At 50.7% G+C, this 19313-nt stretch overlaps 1 protein-coding gene across 1 annotated transcript in view; it reads left to right on the forward strand.

Moving 5' to 3' along the window:
- The window catches only part of GNAT2 (G protein subunit alpha transducin 2), a 220771-nt gene that overhangs the window by 24263 nt on the left and 177195 nt on the right, over positions 1 to 19313 (forward strand). Inside the window, exon 2 of the mRNA XM_069632997.1 lies at positions 15148 to 15190. Within this exon, the coding sequence (XP_069489098.1) occupies positions 15148 to 15190 (43 nt within the window). The remainder of the gene's footprint in view (positions 1 to 15147; positions 15191 to 19313) is intronic.

The raw sequence follows: 19313 nt of genomic DNA on the forward strand, positions 1-19313 counted from the left end.
ATGCAAACACACACCAGCACACCCCAGCACACAACAGCACTTGCGCTTTGCAAGCCCATGCGAGCACACACCAGAACACCCCACCCCAGAACATACCAGCACTTGCACTGAGCAAGCCCATGCAAGCACACCCCAGCACATAACAGCACTTGCACTGAGCATGCCCATGCAGGCACACACCAGCACTTGCACTGAGCAAGCACATGCAAGCACACACCAGAACGCCCCAGCACATACCAGCATTTGCACTGATCAAGCCCATGCAAGCACACACCAGAACGCTCCAGCACATACCAGCACTTGCACTGAGCAAGCCCATGCAGGCACACTCTAGCACTTGCACTAGGCATATCCATTTAGGCACACACCAGCACTTGCACTGAGCAAACCCATGCAAGCACACACCAGCACACCCCAGCACACAACAGCACTTGCACTGAGCAAACCCATGCAAGCACACACCAGCACACCCCATCACACAACAGCACTTGCACTGAGCAAACCCATGCAAGCACACACCAGCACAACCCAGCACACAACAGCACTTGTACTGAGCAAACCCATGCAAGCACACACCAGCACAACCCAGCACACAACAGCACTTGCACTGAGCAAGCCCATGCGAGCACACACCAGAACACCCCACCCCAGCACATACCAGCACTTGCACTGAGCAAGCCCATGCAAGCACACCCCAGCACATACCAGCACGTGCACTGAGCATGCCCATGCAGGCACACACCAGCACATACCAGCACGTGCACCGAGCATGCCCATGCAGGCACACACCAGCACTTACACTGAGCAAGCCCATGCAAGCACACGCCAGCACACGCCAGCACACCCCAGCACATACCAGCACTTGCACTGAACATGCCCATGCAGGCACACACCAGCACTTGCACTGAGCAAACCCATGCAAGCACACACCAGCACACCCCAACACATACCAGCACTTGCACTGAGCAAGCCCATACAAGCACACACCAGCACACCCCATCACACAACAGCACTTGCACTGAGCAAGCCCATGCAAGCACACACCAGCATACCCCATCACACAACAGCACTTGCACTGAGCAAACCCATGCAAGCACCCACCAGCACACCCCAGCACACAACAGCACTTGCACTGAGCAAACCCATGCAAGCACACATCAGCACACAACAGCACTTGCAATGAGCCAACCCATGCAAGCACACCCCAGCACACAACAGCAGTTGCGCTGAGCAAGCCCATGCGAGCACACACCAGCACATACCAGCACGTGCACTGAGCAAGCCCATGCAAGCACACCCCAGCACATACCAGCACGTGCACTGAGCATGCCTATGCAGGCACACACCAGCACTTGCACTGAGCAAGACCATGCAAGCACACACCAGCACACCCCAGCACACAACAGCACTTGCACTGAGCAAGCCCATGCAAGCACAAACCAGCACACCCCATCACACAACAGCACTTGCACTGAGCAAACCCATGCAAGCACACACCATCACACAACAGTACATGCACTGAGCAAACCCATGCAAGCACACACCATCACACCCCAGCACACAACAGCACTTGCACTGAGCAAGCCCATGCAAACACACCAGCACACCCCAGCACACAACAGCACTTCCACTGAGCAAACCCATGCAAGCACACACCAGCACACCCCATCACACAACAGCACTTGCACTGAGCAAACCCATGCAAGCACACACCAGCACACCCCATCACACAACAGCACTTGCACTGAGCAAACCCATGCAAGCACACACCATCACACAACAGTACATGCACTGAGCAAACCCATGCAAGCACACACCAGCACACCCCAGCACACAACAGCACTTGCACTGAGCAAGCCCATGCAAGCACACACCAGCACACCCCATCACACAACAGCACTTGCACTTCGCAAACCCATGCAAGCACACACCAGCACACCCCATCACACAACAGCACTTGCACTGAGCAAACCCATGCAAGCACACACCATCACACAACAGTACATGCACTGAGCAAACCCATGCAAGCACACACCAGCACACCCCAGCACACAACAGCACTTGCACTGAGCAAGCCCATGCAAGCACACACCAGCACACCCCATCACACAACAGCACTTGCACTGAGCAAACCCATGCAAGCACACACCGGCACACCCCAGCACACAACAGCACTTGCACAGAACAAACCCATGCAAGCACACACCAGCACAACCCAGCACACAACAGCACTTGCGCTGAGCAAGCCCATGCGAGCACACACCAGAACACCCAACCCCAGCACATACCAGCACTTGCACTGAGCAAGCCCATGCAAGCACACCCCAGCACATACCAGCACTTGCACTGAGCATGCCCATGCAGGCACACACCAGCACTTGCACTGAGCAAGCCCATGCAAGCACACACCAGTACACCCCAGCACATACCAGCACTTGCACTGAGCATGCCCATGCAGGCACACACCAGCACTTGCACGGAGCAAGCCCATGCAAGCACACACCAGCACACCCCAGCACATACCAGCACTTGCACTGAGCAAGCCCATGCAAGCACACACCCGCACACCCCATCACACAACAGCACTTGCACTGAGCAAGCCCATGCAAGCACACACCAGCCCACCCCATCACACAACAGCACTTGCACTGAGCAAACCCATGCAAGCACACACCAGCACACCCCAGCACACAACAGCACTTGCACTGAGCAAACCCATGCAAGCAAACATCAGCACACAACAGCACTTGCACTGAGCAAACCCATGCAAGCACACAGCAGCACACCCCACCCCAGCACATACCAGCACTTGCACTGAGCAAGCCCATGCAAGCACACCCCAGCACATACCAGCACTTGCACTGAGCATGCCCATGCAGGCACACACCAGCACTTGCACTGAGCAAGCCCATGCAAGCACACACCAGCACACCCCAGCACATACCAGCACTTGCACTAAGCATGCCCATGCAGGCACACACCAGCACTTGCACTGAGCAAACCCATGCAAGCACACACCAGCACCCAACAGCACTTGCACTTCGCAAACCCATGCAAGCACACACCAGAACACCCCAGCACACAACAGCACTTGCACTGAGCAAACCCATGCAAGCACACACCAGCACACCCCAGCACACAACAGCACTTGCACTGAGCAAACCCATGCAAGCACACACCAGCACACCCCATCACACAACAGCACTTGCACTGAGCATGCCCATGCAAGCACACACCAGCACACCCCATCACACAACAGCACATGGACTGAGCAAGCCCATGCAGGCACACACCAGCACTTGCACTGAGCAAGCCCATGCAAGCACACACCAGCACACCCCAGCACACAACAGCACTTGCACTGAGCAAGCCCATGCAAGCACACACCAGCACACCTCATCACACAACAGCACTTGCAATGAGCAAGCCCATGCAAGCACACACCAGCACACCCCATCACACAACAGCACTTGCACAGAGCAAACCCAGGCAAGCACGCACCTGCACACCCCAGCACACAACAGCACTTGCACTGAGCAAACCCATGCAAGCACACACCAGCACAACCCAGCACACAACAGCACTTGCGCTGAGAAAGCCCATGCGAGCACACACCAGAACACCCCACCCCAGCACATACCAGCACTTGCACTGAGCATGCCCATGCAGGCACACAGCAGCACTTGCACTGAGCAAGCCCATGCAAGCACACACCAGCACACCCCAGCACATAGCAGCACTTGCACTGAGCATGCCCATGCAGGCATACACCAGCATTTGCACTGAGCAAGCCCATGCAAGCACACACCAGCACACCCCAGCACATACCAGCACTTGCACTGAGCAAGCCCATGCAAGCACACACCCGCACACCCCATCACACAACAGCACTTGCACTGAGCAAGCCCATGCAAGCACACACCCGCACACCCCATCACACAACAGCACTTGCACTGAGCAAACCCATGCAAGCACACACCAGCACACCCCACCCCAGCACATACCAGCACTTGCACTGAGCAAGCCCATGCAAGTACTCCCCAGCACATACCAGCACTTGCACTGAGCAAGCCCATGCAAGCACACACCAGCACACCCCAGCACACAAGAGCACACAACAGCACTTGCACTGAGCAAGCCCATGCAGGCACACAGCAGCACACCCCAGCACTTGCACTGAGCATACCCATGCAGGCACACACCAGCCCCGGCACACAGCAGCACTAGCACTGAGCATGCTCATGCAGGCACACAGCAGCACACCCCAGCACTTGCACTGAGCATTCCCACGCAGGCACACAGCAGCACACCCCAGCAATTGCACTGAGCATGCCCATGCAGGCACACAGCAGCACACCCCAGCACTTGCACTGAGCATGCCCACGCAGGCACACAGCAGCACACCCCAGCACTTGCACTGAGCATGCCCACGCAGGCAAACAGCAGCACACCCTAGCACTTGCGCTGAAAAGGAATAGTGGACTCAGGTTCACGGGCATTGTTAGTACCCACCCCCCCTCACTCCAGGGCCCAGGAGGACATCTTGAGGGCCACTAATGCCCTGAGATCCTCCTCTCCTGCTGATCCTATTGCCTTTTCCCGCTTGAAGAAGATCATTCCTTTGAGAAGTGCTTGGGTGTCGTCCGCTGTCGCTATGTTGATCTCTTTGCTGAAAAAGCCCCCCCTGGATCCCACACCGCTATCCAATTTCTGTCCCATTTCTCTTCTTCTGTTTTTCATGAAACGTCTTGAATCATCGGTGATGCCTTTACTTCACTCCTTCTTGGAAGATTATGGTTTTCTGATCTGTTCCAATCTGGTTTCCGTCCCGGCAGAGGCACCGAGTCTGTGTTGGTGACCACCGTGGACAACCTGGGCCGGATGGTGGATCAGGGTGGTGTCGGGCGCTAATTCTGTTGGACCCATCAGCTGCCTACGACACCATCGAGCATGCCCTACTGATAGACAGGCTGGCTGCAGGGGCCATCTCAGGCCTGGTGCTTGTTTGGTTTCACTCTTTTCTATCCAGCCATTCACAATCCTTCTTTCTCTCCCCTTTCTGCTTGGCCCCCTCGCCTATCTCCTGTGGGGCTACAGAGGGGTGGGCGGTTTCGCCCCTGCTTTTTAATATCTATATACATCATCTGATCTTGCTTATTCACTCTTTCGGCTTTAGGTGTTATTCAAACGCGGATGACACCCAAATCCTGGTTCGTTTGTATCTGCTACAGCAGCACTGAGCTGGCTGGGTGCTGGTTCTGGAGCTGCTGGAGGGTCCTCTGGATTAGGTATCTCCCTCTGTTCCCTGGGCGATGTTAGGGGAGGGATTTTGTTACCCTCCTTGGAGGTCCTGGCCTTCCTTCACTGGCAGAAGCTGTAGGGCAGACTGTACTTTCAGCCAGGGTACAATGATGAGTTCTTCTTGCTGCTCCTTGCAAAGTCTTCAGATGATCTCCCCAAAAGAGGGGCTCAGCCCTCTTTTAAAACCAAATGGGACACAGGGATTGGTGTAGGCTAAACCTACCTTAATGAACCAATCCTGGGGTCCTCACCAGCAATCTCATATATGCATGAGGTCATAACCAGAGTGCTTTGCAACAGAAAAGGTAAATGGGTGAAAAATCTTTAACACTAAGTCCCACCCATCTTCCTGTCTGTTGTGGATCAAATGGTCTCTCGGGTTAATTGAGCACTTTGTGGTTCCTGAATAAAGTGGCAGGTCTCCCTTGAAGCTGCAGCGAGACCAGACTTGGTGGCTCCTGCAAACCACATACTCGTACCTTCGGAATGGGGTCTTCCTGCGGGGTGGATTACTATAAACACACAGTCCTAGACATGACAGTTCACTGTTATCAATATTGAATGCGGGAGCTGGCTTCAGGTTGACACAGTTGCAAATTAAAGGTTGTTGGGGTTTCTTGTCTCCTTTGTTAACCTCTGCAGCCTGGTTCCATGAGGGCCTGTTTGAATTACCATCTGATTGGTATGCAAATCGCTGCCACCATCTGCAGTGCCCAACAAAGAGCAAGATGGATCCATCGAGCCTTTGTCAGTTAATCAGGCTGGCCATGGCAGGGGCTAAATATGACCGGTGGACTATGCCTGTAGGCTGTGTCCATCCAGAGTACATGGGTCTATGTTTTTGTCATACTTCGAGCATAGGAAAATGTGCGGATTAACCCCGCACATTTTCCTGAGGTTAGTCTACCAACATTCCATTTAAATAAACATTTCCAAAAAGCCCATGCGAGGGCACACCCACCGTGTGGATGGTTGAATTCCTCAGAAACAGGTGTTTTATTAATAACAACAAATTGATAGTGAGACTTGGTAAGAGTGAAGGGTCGACGTGGCGGTAAGTGCTGGTGTGGGTGAGGAACAACTGAAATAGACTTCATTTTATCGAGAGGAGGAGGGTGCGGCTCCAGCACCTTTTCCCATTCTACTCGGCAGTAGAACAAAAAAGTCACTCATTCTTAAAGGTCCCCCAACCGAAAAAGTGACCATGTCATAAAGGATTTCATATTAAAAGCCAAAGTGTAAAAAAATGTGATTGTGACAAAATAATTAAATATTCTTTGTGTGGGCTCTCATCGGACCCAATCAACGGTCCAGTATTTCACCACTGTTATGGTGGATTTCTACTCTAGCGTCTGCGTGAAGGCTGGTCCACAGCAATACATTCACAAGTTCAGCTACGTTTTAAAATCCTCTCTACTACACTGGGATATTAAAGACGTTCATTTCTCAAAGGGCTCTGGTGACAAAGGGTGTGACTGGAAGATCCCGAGGAAGTGAGTGGGAGAAGACCATCAAGTGTCTCACACGGTGTGAGAAACCGGATGGTATTCTCCCACCCACTTCCTTGGGATCTTCCATTCAGGTGGCCAGGGAAGGGCCATCGCTTTTGATCCCGATCCTGTGGGTGGACAAGTGAGGGAGGATCACCTGAGTGGAGGGGCACAGGGGATTGGGAGGAGGATACCTATGGCACCGGTTGCTGCACGGACAAAATTCAAATCCCTCTGCATCATCCACAAGGCTGTCTGGGGTCGGGGACCACACTATCTGCAACTCTCTCTTACAAAATACTCTCCTTCTAGACGTCTACGTTCCTCGGGCACCCACTCCCTGTGTGTAAAGCGTTTCCCTAAACAGAGAACAGGAGGTTCTTTACTTTCCTCAGCGGGCTCCCTCCCCTGGAACAGCCTCCCCCTCCCTCTGCATCTTGAGCAGAACCTTTTTAAGTTCTGAACGCACCTCAAGACTTTCCTTATTTGCTCCTCCTTCCCTTCTTCCCTCCTCTGCTAATCTCACAGTCGCTCTGATTGGTGTCTTGGGCCCTTGTGCATCCTTGGGCCCCCGGCCTCCCTGACCAATCTCTCCAGCTTCTGTCTACCTCAGCACTTGCCTCGGCACACCCAAGGCCCTGGAGACTCGCACTTATTCACCCAATGCGGCTCTTGCTATTGATATTGATATTTTATTTCTATTGCGCTCATACAAAAGTGTTTCAGAGCGCGGCAAGGAAGGGGAACAGGGGTTAATAAAAACAACGTCCTTACTAGGCCCAGTGACATTGAGAACGCGCAAGTGCATGGGGGAGTGAGAGGGGGAGGGGCAAGTGCATGGAAGGAGGGAGGAGTGGAAAGTGCGAAGCAGAGGAGAAACAAATAAATAGTAATAAATAAATAAATAATAAAGGCAACAAACAGTGGTAGTGCAGCCAGCAATTGGCAAGTGCTGGGTTTAATGAAGCAGACAGGGTAGGTCTGATAAGTGCAGGAAGAAAAATGGGGGGGACTGTATAGGTACAGATACAGTCCCCAGAACAAAGGGTGGCCAGGAGGTAGTACAGGAGGGTGGCAGGGTGAGCAGGTACCTGGGCCTGAGCGACAGAGGGTGGCCAGGTGCACAATGCCAAGAGAAGAAACAGCTCAGCAAGGGAGAAGGGGGACAAGGGCAGAGGCAGGTGCTTCAGGAACTGGAGTTGGTTCTCCTCAAGTTTTAGAGTGGTAGGGAGGCTGTTCCAGAGGGAGGCCCCAGCCGAAGACAGATATATCCCCAGCTCGTTTCTCTGAAAAACGACTGACCCTGAGGGAGTTGGAGGTAGAGGAGCGAAGAGCTCAAAAGGGGAGGTATTTGCGGAGGGATAGCTGAAGGTATTTTGGATCCAGGCCCCAGAAAGTCTTGTGTACAATGCAGAGGGTTTTAAATGTAATACTTGCATCCACTGGGAGCCAATGAAGAGATTTCAGAGCTGGAGAGATGTGATCCCAGGGCTTGAGGCCAAGGACAAATCTCGCAGTCCTGTTCTGGATTAGTTGCAGAGGGCGGAGAGTAGAGGCAGGTATATTTAGAAAGAGGCTGTTACAATAGTCCAACCTAGAGAGAACCAGAGCTTGGGATACCATGAGCTTCTGGGGGAAGGAGAGGAAAGGCAGAGTACCTCTGAGGAGGTGCAGTAGGAAGTTTAACTTTTTAGAGACATCAGAGATGTGGGCGGAGAGGAAAGTGTGAAGTCAAAGTTGACCCCGAGGTTCTTAGCCTCGCAGGTGGGTGTAGGAGGGCCATGGGAGGCCGTATAACACTTAACATACCGTGGACTTCATCTGTGGTTCACCCACGAGCGCGGACACCCCAGCACCTACCCCACTGCTCTCTTCCTTGCTGCACTTGCATGTTCTGTCTACTCACAAGGCATAGTAGGTTTGTCCTTTCCTTCCCCCACTGTACTTATATTGTATGTTTTATAATTGTATTTCAATCCCATGTTCCCTCCCTGTTTCCCTGTGGGTGCTTTGAAACAGCATTTATTTGACGTATAAGCTCCTAACAAGCAAACAATAAACAAAACAAAACCAAGGGCGAGACATGGTATTCCCCCTGTCCAGAAAACACCCTAATCTACTCTCTTTCAGCCTTTGTGGGGTGTTTACAATCTCACCCCCCCACCCCATTCCCAACACATACTGAGATGAGGAGGAGGAAACTAAGATCAGTAAAGATTACCCATAGGAATAACATGGGGAAAGTAAGGGAAACCTACCCTAGAAAGAACCTGGGTTGTCCTACTAATAGAGTCAGGCAGGGTCTGTCAAGTGCCTGGTCTCGTCCGGCCTGGGCATGTGTTGTTTCTTTCTTGGTCCTTCCTGTCCTCCTCCAGTGTTCCAGTTGGGGGGGCATCCGGTTGGATGATAAGGCAGCCCCCACAAGACCGTGGAAGAGAAGGAGTAAAAGGTAGACTAGAAGGAGCCAGTCAAGGAAGGCGGATGGAATCGGGGAAAAGAAGGATAAGGCAGGTAACCAGCAGGAAGGCAACAGGAAAGAGTAGTGAAAGGGAGAGAGCAAAGGACAAGGAATCCAGTAAGAGGCAGAGCCAAACAGACGATCAGCAACTCACCGGTAAGCGAATATACGGAGCGCATTAAGACACGTCCATTCCAAGGGACAAGTCGCTTAAGAAGACTGCACTCCCTGTAAGTCGTCCCCCAAGGCGGACGCCGTTGTCAAGGGAATGCAAGACGCTGGGTACAGGGCGGCGGCGCAGGAGACAGCTTTCCGATCCTGCGCATGTGCCCTGGAACAAGGAACTGTGGTGTTTGCTTCGTGCCTCCTGCTAAGATCCTGATGCTGCTGTAAGTAGCTGGTCAGGACTCGACTGCCGAAAAAGCGCCCGCCGCATCTTCCGAGCCTCAGTTGCGACAGAGAGTAGAGATGCCAGGTAAGAGGGTGCCGGCCAATGTGGTGGTGGGCCTATGGCATGACAGGGTCAGGCATTCAATAGTAACTACTCACACCTGACTCCACTATTTTTCCTTTTTTTTAATAAACTTTCTATCACATCTTTTACAGAGTGATGGCAAGCATAGGCTTAGACACAGACAGGAATATTGGAATATTAGACCACAGCCATTAGAAACCTCAGTTAAGGGAATTACCCCTTTAGAGTTGGGGCCAGTCAGGCATTACACCAACCCAGGAACCTTAGTAAAACAATGGTTTTCAAATGAACCCTTTTGAGTCTGCGTCTCTCTTGATACCATGCCGGTCTCACACAGGCTATTGCAAGCTTGGACCCCTTCACACCTCTCTTCGCTGGGATGTTGCTCACTTCCATCCTGAAGTACCATTCCTGTCCTCGTCCCCCAATGAGATAGCACTGCCTCTTTCCTTCAGTCACCTCTGAAGTTTGCCCTAAAGCAAACTCGCATGCCACAACCTCCCTGTTATTATCTAGAGGGGTGTCCTGTCCTCTCACCTTCTCCGCTTCAGTAGCTTTATCCCCTCAATCTTTCCTCTGTCCTCCCTCCCACGTTGGAACTGTTCTATTCTCCTCAGACTTCCCAGCCCCACTACACCTGATGAATCTTCTCCAACCTCCATACGATCTCCTCTCAAAAGACCTCTAGCTCTACATGTCCTCAAAATACATCCCTCCATAGTGGCAGACGGACAGGCGGCTTCTTATAGTCTGGTCCGCCCTGTGCTTGGTTGGTGTGCAGGGACATATGTGGCGCCTGCTTAGTGTGGGTTACGCTGCCCGGGGATTGGGCCATGGGCTTGGCATCATGTGTGTTAGTAGGGGGTTGGCTGGAGGTTGAATTAATGCCTGCAGCCCTTTTGGATTTGGATTCCCAAACTGACCTGGACATGTGGTAGGAATACATTGCGAGCTACTTGTAGATTGTTCACACAGTACTTTAAATCCACGGGGCTTCTGTGGTCTGCATGAGTGCGTCTCACAATGAAAATGGCTCCCTCATTATCAGTGCCAAACAAATGCATCACTGGTGACTTTGCAGTGTTGTGAAATGTCTTTAAAAGAGAAGGCTTTGCTTTGGGCCTCATTCCAAGACAGGCTGTCCCGTAAAAAATAAAAAGTGCTGGTATCCATAGATACCCGCACTTTACCAGACCGACCGAATACGTGTTTGCCGGTGGGGTACCTGGGTTACCTCGAGCTAAATGCTGGAGGTAAGGCTGGCGCCCTATCGGCCAAAAAAGCTGGTGGCTGTAATGTTGGAAAATTCCCTCAGATTTACACCATACCACCGGCACTCGTAATCCGGCGGCAATACCGCCGGACCTAGTGCCGGCAAAAATAAGTACCAGATGCTGGTATCCTGGCAGATCTACCGTCAGGATGCTGGCATAGTTGGAATGAGGCCTATTTCCTTTGCTGAGTATTTGGGTCTGGCTGAAGGGCGCTTCATACTCCCTCTATACTACAGGGTCCTCTGCACTTGATTCTTTATGAGGCCTATGTTAGGCAGAAACCTGTGCATTTCCCTTAGGGATCACTGCAAAAGATTTAAGACTACAGGTGTTGGCAGTAAACCCACTTGGTAGCAGTCTGCACCACCCAGATTTACCTGGTAGCTGTGGCTGAGCATTCAGACTTCCCTCAAGAAGAGTTAGGCAGTATATGGAGTATACACAATAGGCACTCAGACACAATAATACAAGCAAACACTGACCAGAGCTTTGGTATCAAAGTATATAATTATTTATTTAAAAACACACAGTTTGAAACACTCCAGCACTCTTATTGTAAAATATTCTAAACACAGTTACTATTATAATATATACACCCCTTTTTCCTTATCAGATAAGTCACAGTAAAACACCACTTATTTTCATACAGAGGTGAGCGCTTAACTAGATTGCACTCCAATAAGTTTGTGAGAAAGGGAGGGAAAAAGACAGAATATGGAAAGGTACACCACTCTAAGATTCAGGAACACTATTAGCAAGGCAGAAGAGCAAAAGTCACTGGTGAGCCAAAGTCCAAAGGCTGGGCCCACTCGTAGAGCGAGCAGAGCACAAATGCGGCCAAGATCACACAGTTACACTAGGCTTAGAAAGTCTTGCAGAGGGTTCAAAAAGAGTTTAGAGAGGCTTAAGGAAGTTTAGCCAGGGTGTCCCAGGCTAACCCAGGTTCGAAAGCCGGGGGCAAAAATCTACCCCGTACAGTCGGTAGCAAGGGAAGCCAGGCGGGACACGGTACCTTAAGTGGGAAGGATCCTCCAGTGGTGGCAGTTGTTCCTGGTAGTGGGTGCAAGTTGCGTCATCGTCCAGAGGAAGAGAAGATCTCGACTTGGAGGAAAGATGAAGATCGTTGCACTACCAGGGCAGAAACCAGCCGCAGAGTTTTCCGGTTAAAGGTGGTACCTTTGTTTCGCGGTCATGGTAAAACGTGGTATCCCGGTTGCCGGGGTGCTTGGCACGGGCAAGGCGGCCACGAGGTACGTCGGGAAAGCGAAAAGACGGTGAAACTGGTTATCCCCACCAGTCAAAGGAAGAAGACTCTCCGGCGCGAGATCTCCTCTGTCGTTGGGAAAAGTGGTGAGGCAGTCCAGCAGGGCTCCACCGGTGGTGGTGTCGTGGCAGGTCGGCTCAGCTTATCCCTCGTCGGATTCTTAGGTCCTGTGGCGACTTCTGAAGTTCCAGTCCCCAAAGCCCTGCTTTTATGCAGCAAACCCCCATTCACTCAGCCTAGCTGTCACTCAAACATGCTAAGTGGTGAGCCGGCCGGCTCACCACTTGGGCCAATCAGGATGGAGTGCGACTTGAGTTGCCTAGACAACTCAGTCCAGGGTGCCTAAATTTCCCTCCACCCCTCCTAAGTACCACTGACAGAGTGGCACCACTTTGGAGGGCTTCTGTGGAGAAGCCTGCCAAAAAGTGGAACAAAGGGCTCGACTTGGGTTGGAGTCACAGAAGAGAACACAAACGCCATTTTAGAATCAAGTTTTGGCAAAAAATACCAACCGGAGAATTAATATTAATTAAATAAACCGGCGGTATGTTCGAGGCTACCGTAAATAATTAAATAAAGATAGTAGCCTAAAACAATGGGAAATCCCATAGGAAAATATTCGCAGTTGAATATAAAAAGTAGTATCCACTGCCACCAGTCAAAACTCGATCAGGGGGGACGGAGACGTGCCCCCTCGACAAACAGACCCCGGGGCAATTGAATTGCCCCAGCCAGTATGTCCACAATATGATGGTTTGTACTGGTTGTGTTCAGAATTTAAGACTAGTAAAGTCAATGGTGACTTTACATGCCCTGGGAGACTGTAGTCAGTCCCAGGGTATGGAGTCTATACTGGGGAGTCACTATGACACCCCTGTGTCACTGCACTGAGGGTGCTGTGTAACACACATCACAAAAACACATGAAGCCCTATGGAGTAAAAGACCCCATAGCCCATTAAACACATCTAGATTCAAAGAAACACACTCAAATCATGTCCAAGAGTGAGGGTAGAAGAGTCTCACTCTTGGCAGGAGAAAAAGATAAACCCCAAAAATCCAGCAAAGCTGCTTGGGGACTCACTAGGTTAGGAAATTCAGCCTAAACAGAGAATTCTCCCTAACAGCCTACTTCCTATGCTGAGTATTTGGGTCTGGCTGGAGGGAGCTTCATACTCCCTCTATACTCTAGGGTCCTCTGCACTTGATTCCTTCTCACCCTATGGATGCTAGGGCGCCCCCAAGATTGCTGTAAGATCGGTTGCAGAATGGCTCGCTGGGAATAGTTGCAAGTGAACGCGACATTGCATCATTGGCGGGATGGCCCAAGAAATGGAATGCAAGACATGGAGATTCGTGTCACTCTGAGCCGATGACTAGACATTGTAACACAACCACTTGGAAAATGGGTGTGGATTGAATCCTCTCCTTTTATCAGCATTACGGACGAAGAAGCAGACATCTAGCAGGAAGAGACACGGTCAAGAAACAGAGACTCACTAAGTGGGGAGACTGCTACATTAAAAACCCGGATCCTTTTGGGGTTACCGATAGCACTAAACTGGAACAGATGGGATATCGCCCATTGCTAGTGGAAAATTCAAGAACTAGAAAACACAGACAGGGCAGACAAGCTCCGGACAAGCTGTCAAACACACACAAATGTGATCACAAATGGAGTTTATATATCAAAACTATACCGAATACCCTGCCGAAACTCAAGTCGACACTGTACTGTATTGCATCCAAAGGATAGAGTGATACATGGCAGGATTGTAAATCATTGGTACATTTATTGATAACAAATAGCACTTTGCACTCGAGGTGGAACTGGAAGACCTTTATGTTGCGTGTCTTGATATGATCAAAATGGATTGTTACATTATAGATGACACGTAATTGTGTGTATATTGTCTTTGTATACTTCTATGAATTTTATAAAATAAAATAAAGAATAATTGTGGACATCAATTGAATTTGATTTTTATGAGAAGAGATTGCTGGCTGTACATCAAAATAATTGAATGCAATGAGAGTGTGTGTATACCTTTGGGTCATGTAGTGATCTGTAACGCAGTCCCACGGTGTCCCCTGCCCGCAGGAAGGGCACTTTGTCGCACTGCCCAGCCCATGCTAATCTCGATGGGAATTCCCGCCCACTACCTGCCCCTACCTGCTGCAGCCACGCCCATCGGATCTCTTTGAGCAGTAACTTTAAACTATGTGCAGTGCGGGGCCTGCCACTGTTATTTTTAATCAGTTTTCTGAGAGTGAATGGCTTAATTGCAGTTGTAAATGTGCTCCTAAGGCAGTAAAAATATACCGAACAGGTATGCCTTCAGCCACTTGACTTATAAGCAATAAGCGTTCTTTGCACTGAGGTCCTGTAAAAAAAAAACATGCAAAGCAAACCGTGTTGGCTTATGTACAGGGAGACTGGGTTTGAACGTTTGTGTTATCGCTCTGTAGGATTTTATTCAGTCTGTTTTATGAATTTGAGATTCCAATGAAACAGATGTATTGGTTATTAGTAGACGGGCATTTTTCAGGCACTGCTATGCAGAGTACTCACATGTTCCAGCTGCTGCCATTTTATGGCCAGGTAGCAGCACAATGGCAGATGCTAGCAAATTCCCATAGGATGCCTACATTGCAGCCCAAACTGTTGGCTTTGCCAATGCTTGTTTTTGAGTGGCGAGTACGTCAAAACTGCCCACAAAAGGGGGGGGGGGGCTTTACAGGGGCCGTGGGAAAGGGGTTGGGAGTGAGCAGCCTTCTTCCACGAACACCACATAGTGTAACAAGCAGCGAATCCCGGGGTGGGCGGTGTATGTGCTCACGCTGGGCCAATGTTTGCTCACCCCCTGATTTCTCTCTGTTTTGCAGGTGCTGGGGAGTCCGGAAAGAGCACAATTGTGAAACAAATGAAGTGAGTATGGCCAGCCTCCCCCCTTGCCAGTAGAAGGTATCCCTTCTGGGGGGCCACAGACCCGCTAAGCAATGAGGGAAAGCCAAGCTCCGGGGTAACAGCAGGGGTCTATAAGGGTTCCCCTCTGCGCGGGATGCAATGTGGCGTGACAATGTCCAGACACAGACCTCACTGGCTGAGGAGGCCTTTGCGGAGGCGAAACACGTCTGCGTGCAGAGGAGCCGTGTCGGCAATGCTACTGCATGCAGAGTGTGTGTGTGGGGGGGGGAGAGGCTTAGATGGGTTGGTAAAAAACACCCATCCCATTCTGGTCACCAACACAATACTCTGCTGACCAGACACGGCTGCCCTGAAGGAGCTGCCTAGTGCCTAGAGGCGGCATGCCGGCGGGACGTCTCAGGTGGGCGCTACAATTCCACAGCGAAGAGCACGGTTGCTCGTTTAGATTGAACTTTACCACCATTTTTATCCAGGTTTGTGTAGCCCTTGGGTATGGGGTCCGTAAAGATGCAAACCCTCCGGCCTTCGCTGGGGGGCCACGCTGTGAAGTACCCTCTCCTCAAAACACCTCAAAACTAGAGCACAAGTACTCAGTAAAGGAACACGCAGGCTGGCCATTGGGGGCGGGGGGGGGGGGGGGGGGGCAAACAAGACATTAAGTAGTCACTAAATATCCCCAAACCTAAACCCATTCTATCACGGGCGCCAGCATTAGAACACACACACACCCAAGCTAAGAACACTCGCTACAGCACCCCGGAGTGCACACTCAAGGGAACCCAGACTAGGACAGAAGTACCCATATAAGAACGCAAACACTCACTACAGCACCCCGGAGTGCTCACCTAAGGGCACCCAAACTAGGACAGAAGTACCAATACAAGAACGCAAACACTCCCCACAGCACACCAGAGTTCTCACTCAAGGACACCTAAACTAGGACAAAAGTACCTATACAAGAACGCAAACACTCACCACAGCACACCAGAGTTCTCACTCAAGGGAACCCAGACTAGGACAGAAGTACCTATACAAGAATGCAAACACTCACTACAGCACCCCGTCGTGCTCACTCAAGGGCACCCAAACTAGGACAGAAGTACCAATACAAAAACGCAAACACTCACTACAGCACCCCGTCGTGCTCACTCAAGGGCACCCAAACTAGGACAGAAGTACCAATACAAGAACGCAAACACTCCCCACAGCACACCAGAGTTCTCACTCAAGGACACCTAAACTAGGACAGAAGTACCTATACAAGAACGCAAACACTCACCACAGCACACCAGAGTTCTCACTCAAGGGCACCCAAACTAGGACAGAAGTACCAATACAAGAACGCAAACACTGACTACAGCAACCCGGAGTGCTTACGGAAAAGAACCCAAACTAGAACACAAGTACCTATACAAGAACGCAAACCCACACTACAGCACCCAGGAGTGCTCACTCGAGGGCACCCAAAGTAGGACAGAAGTACCCATACAAGAACGCAAACACTCACTACAGCACCCTGGAGTGCTCACTCAAGGGCACACAAACTAGGACAGAAGTACCCATTCAAGAACGCAAATGCTCACTACAGCACCCCGGAGTGCTCACTGAAAAGAACCCAAACTAGAACACAAGTCCCCATACAAGAACGCAAACACTCACTACAGCACCCAGGAGTGCTCACTCGAGGGCACCCAAAGTAGGACAGCAGTACCCATACAAGAACGCAAACACTCACTACAGCACCCAGAGCGAACACAAGTATCCAATACAAGAATGCAAACACTCACTACAGCACCCGGGAGTGCTCACCCAAGGGTATCCAAACTAGAACACAAGTACTCATACAAAAACGCAAACACTCACTACAGCACCCCGAAGTGCTCACCTAAGGCACCCAAACTAGGACAGAAGTACCCATGCAAGAACGCAAACACTCACTACAGCACCCCAGAGTGCTCACTCAAGGGCAGCCAGACTAGGACAGAAGTACCCATACAAGAACGCAAACACTCACTACAGCACCCCGGAGTGCTCACTGAAAAGAACCCAAACTAGAACACACGTATCCATAAAACAATGCAAACACTCACTACAGCACCCCAGAGTGCTCACTGAAAAGAACCCAAACTAGAACACAAGTACCCATACAAGACCGCAAACACTCACTACAGCACCCCGGAGTGCTCACTGAAAAGAACCCAAACTAGAACACACGTATCCATAAAACAATGCAAACACTCACTACAGCACCCCAGAGTGCTCACTGAAAAGAACCCAAACTAGAACACAAGTACCCATACAAGAACCAAACACTCACTACAGCAACCATAAGTGCTCATTCAAGGGCACCCAAACTAGAACAGAAATACCCATACAAGAACGCAAACACTCACCACAGCACACCAGAGTTCTCACCCAAGGGCACCCAAACTAGGACAGAAGTACCGATATAAGAAGGCAAACACTCACTACAGCACCCCGGAGTGCTCACTCAAGGGCACCCAAACTACGACAGAAGTACCGATATAAGAAGGCAAACACTCACTACAGCATCCCGGAGTGCCCACACAAGGGCACCCAAACTAGTACACAAGTACCCATACAAGAACACAAACACACACTACAGCACCCCGGAGTGCTCACTCGAGGGCACCCAAACTAGAACACAAATACCCATACAAGAACGCAAACACTCACTACAGCACCCCAGAGTGCTCACTCAACGGCACCTAAATTGGGACAGAAGTACCCATACAAGAACGCAAACACTCACTACAGCACCCTGGAGTGCTCACTGAAAAGAACCCAAACTAGAACACAAGTACCCATACAAGAATGCAAACACTCACCACAGCACACCAGAGTTCTCACTCAAGGGCACCTAAATTAGGACAGAAGTACAAATACCATAACGCAAACACTCACTACAGCACCCCGGAGTGCTCACTCAAGGGCATCCAAACTAGGACACAAGTACTCATTCAAAAACGCAAACACTCACTACAGCACCCCGAAGTGCTCATTCAAAGGCACCCAAACTAGGACAGAAGTACCCATACAAGAACGCAAACACTCACTACAGCACTCCAGAGTGCTCACTCAAGCACCCAAACTAGGACAGAAGTACCCATTCAAGAACACAAACACTCACTACAGCACCCCGGAGTGCTCACTCAAGGGCTCCCAAACTAGGACAGCAGTACCCATACAAGAACACAAACACTCACTACAGCACCCCTGAGTGCTCACTCAAGGGCACCCAAACTAGGACAGAAATACCCATACAAGGACGCAAACACTCACGACAGCATCCCGGAGTGCTCACTGAAAAGAACCCAAACTAGAACACAAGTCCCCATACAAGAACGCAAACACTCACTACAGCACCCCGGAGTGCTCACTCAAAGGCACCCAAACTAGGACAGCAGTACCCATACAAGAACGCAAACACTAACTACAGCACCCCGGAGTGCTCACTCAAGGGCACCCAAACTAGAACACAAGTACCCATACAAGAACGCAAACACTCACTACAGCACTCCGGAGTGCTCACTCAAGGGCACCCAAACTAGAACACAAGTACCCATACAAGAAAGCAAACACTCACTACAGCACCCCGGAGTGCTCACTTAAGGGCACCCAGACTAGGACAGAAGTACACATACAAGAATGCAAGCACTCACTACAGCACCCCGGACTGCTCCCTCAAGGGCACCCAAAATAGGACAGAAGTACACATACAAGAAAGCAAACACTCACTACAGCACCCCGGAGTGCTCACTTAAGGGCACCCAGACTAGGACAGAAGTACACATACAAGAACGCAAGCACTCACTACAGCACCCCGGAGTGCTCCCTCAAGGGCACCCAAAATAGGACAGAAGTACCCATACAAGAACACAAACACTCACTACAGCACCCCAGAGTGCTCACTCAAGCACCCAAACTAGGACAGAAGTACCCATTCAAGAACGCAAACACTCACTACAGCACCCAGAGCGAACACAAGTATCCAATACAAGAATGCAAACACTCACTACAGCACCCCGGTGTGCTCACTCAAGGGCATCCAAACTAGGACACAAGTACTCATTCAAAAACGCAAACACTCACTACAGCACCC

This window comes from Ambystoma mexicanum, chromosome 13, assembly GCF_040938575.1.
Source record: "Ambystoma mexicanum isolate Mex_15411 chromosome 13, UKY_AmexF1_1, whole genome shotgun sequence".
NCBI lineage: Eukaryota > Metazoa > Chordata > Amphibia > Caudata > Ambystomatidae > Ambystoma > Ambystoma mexicanum.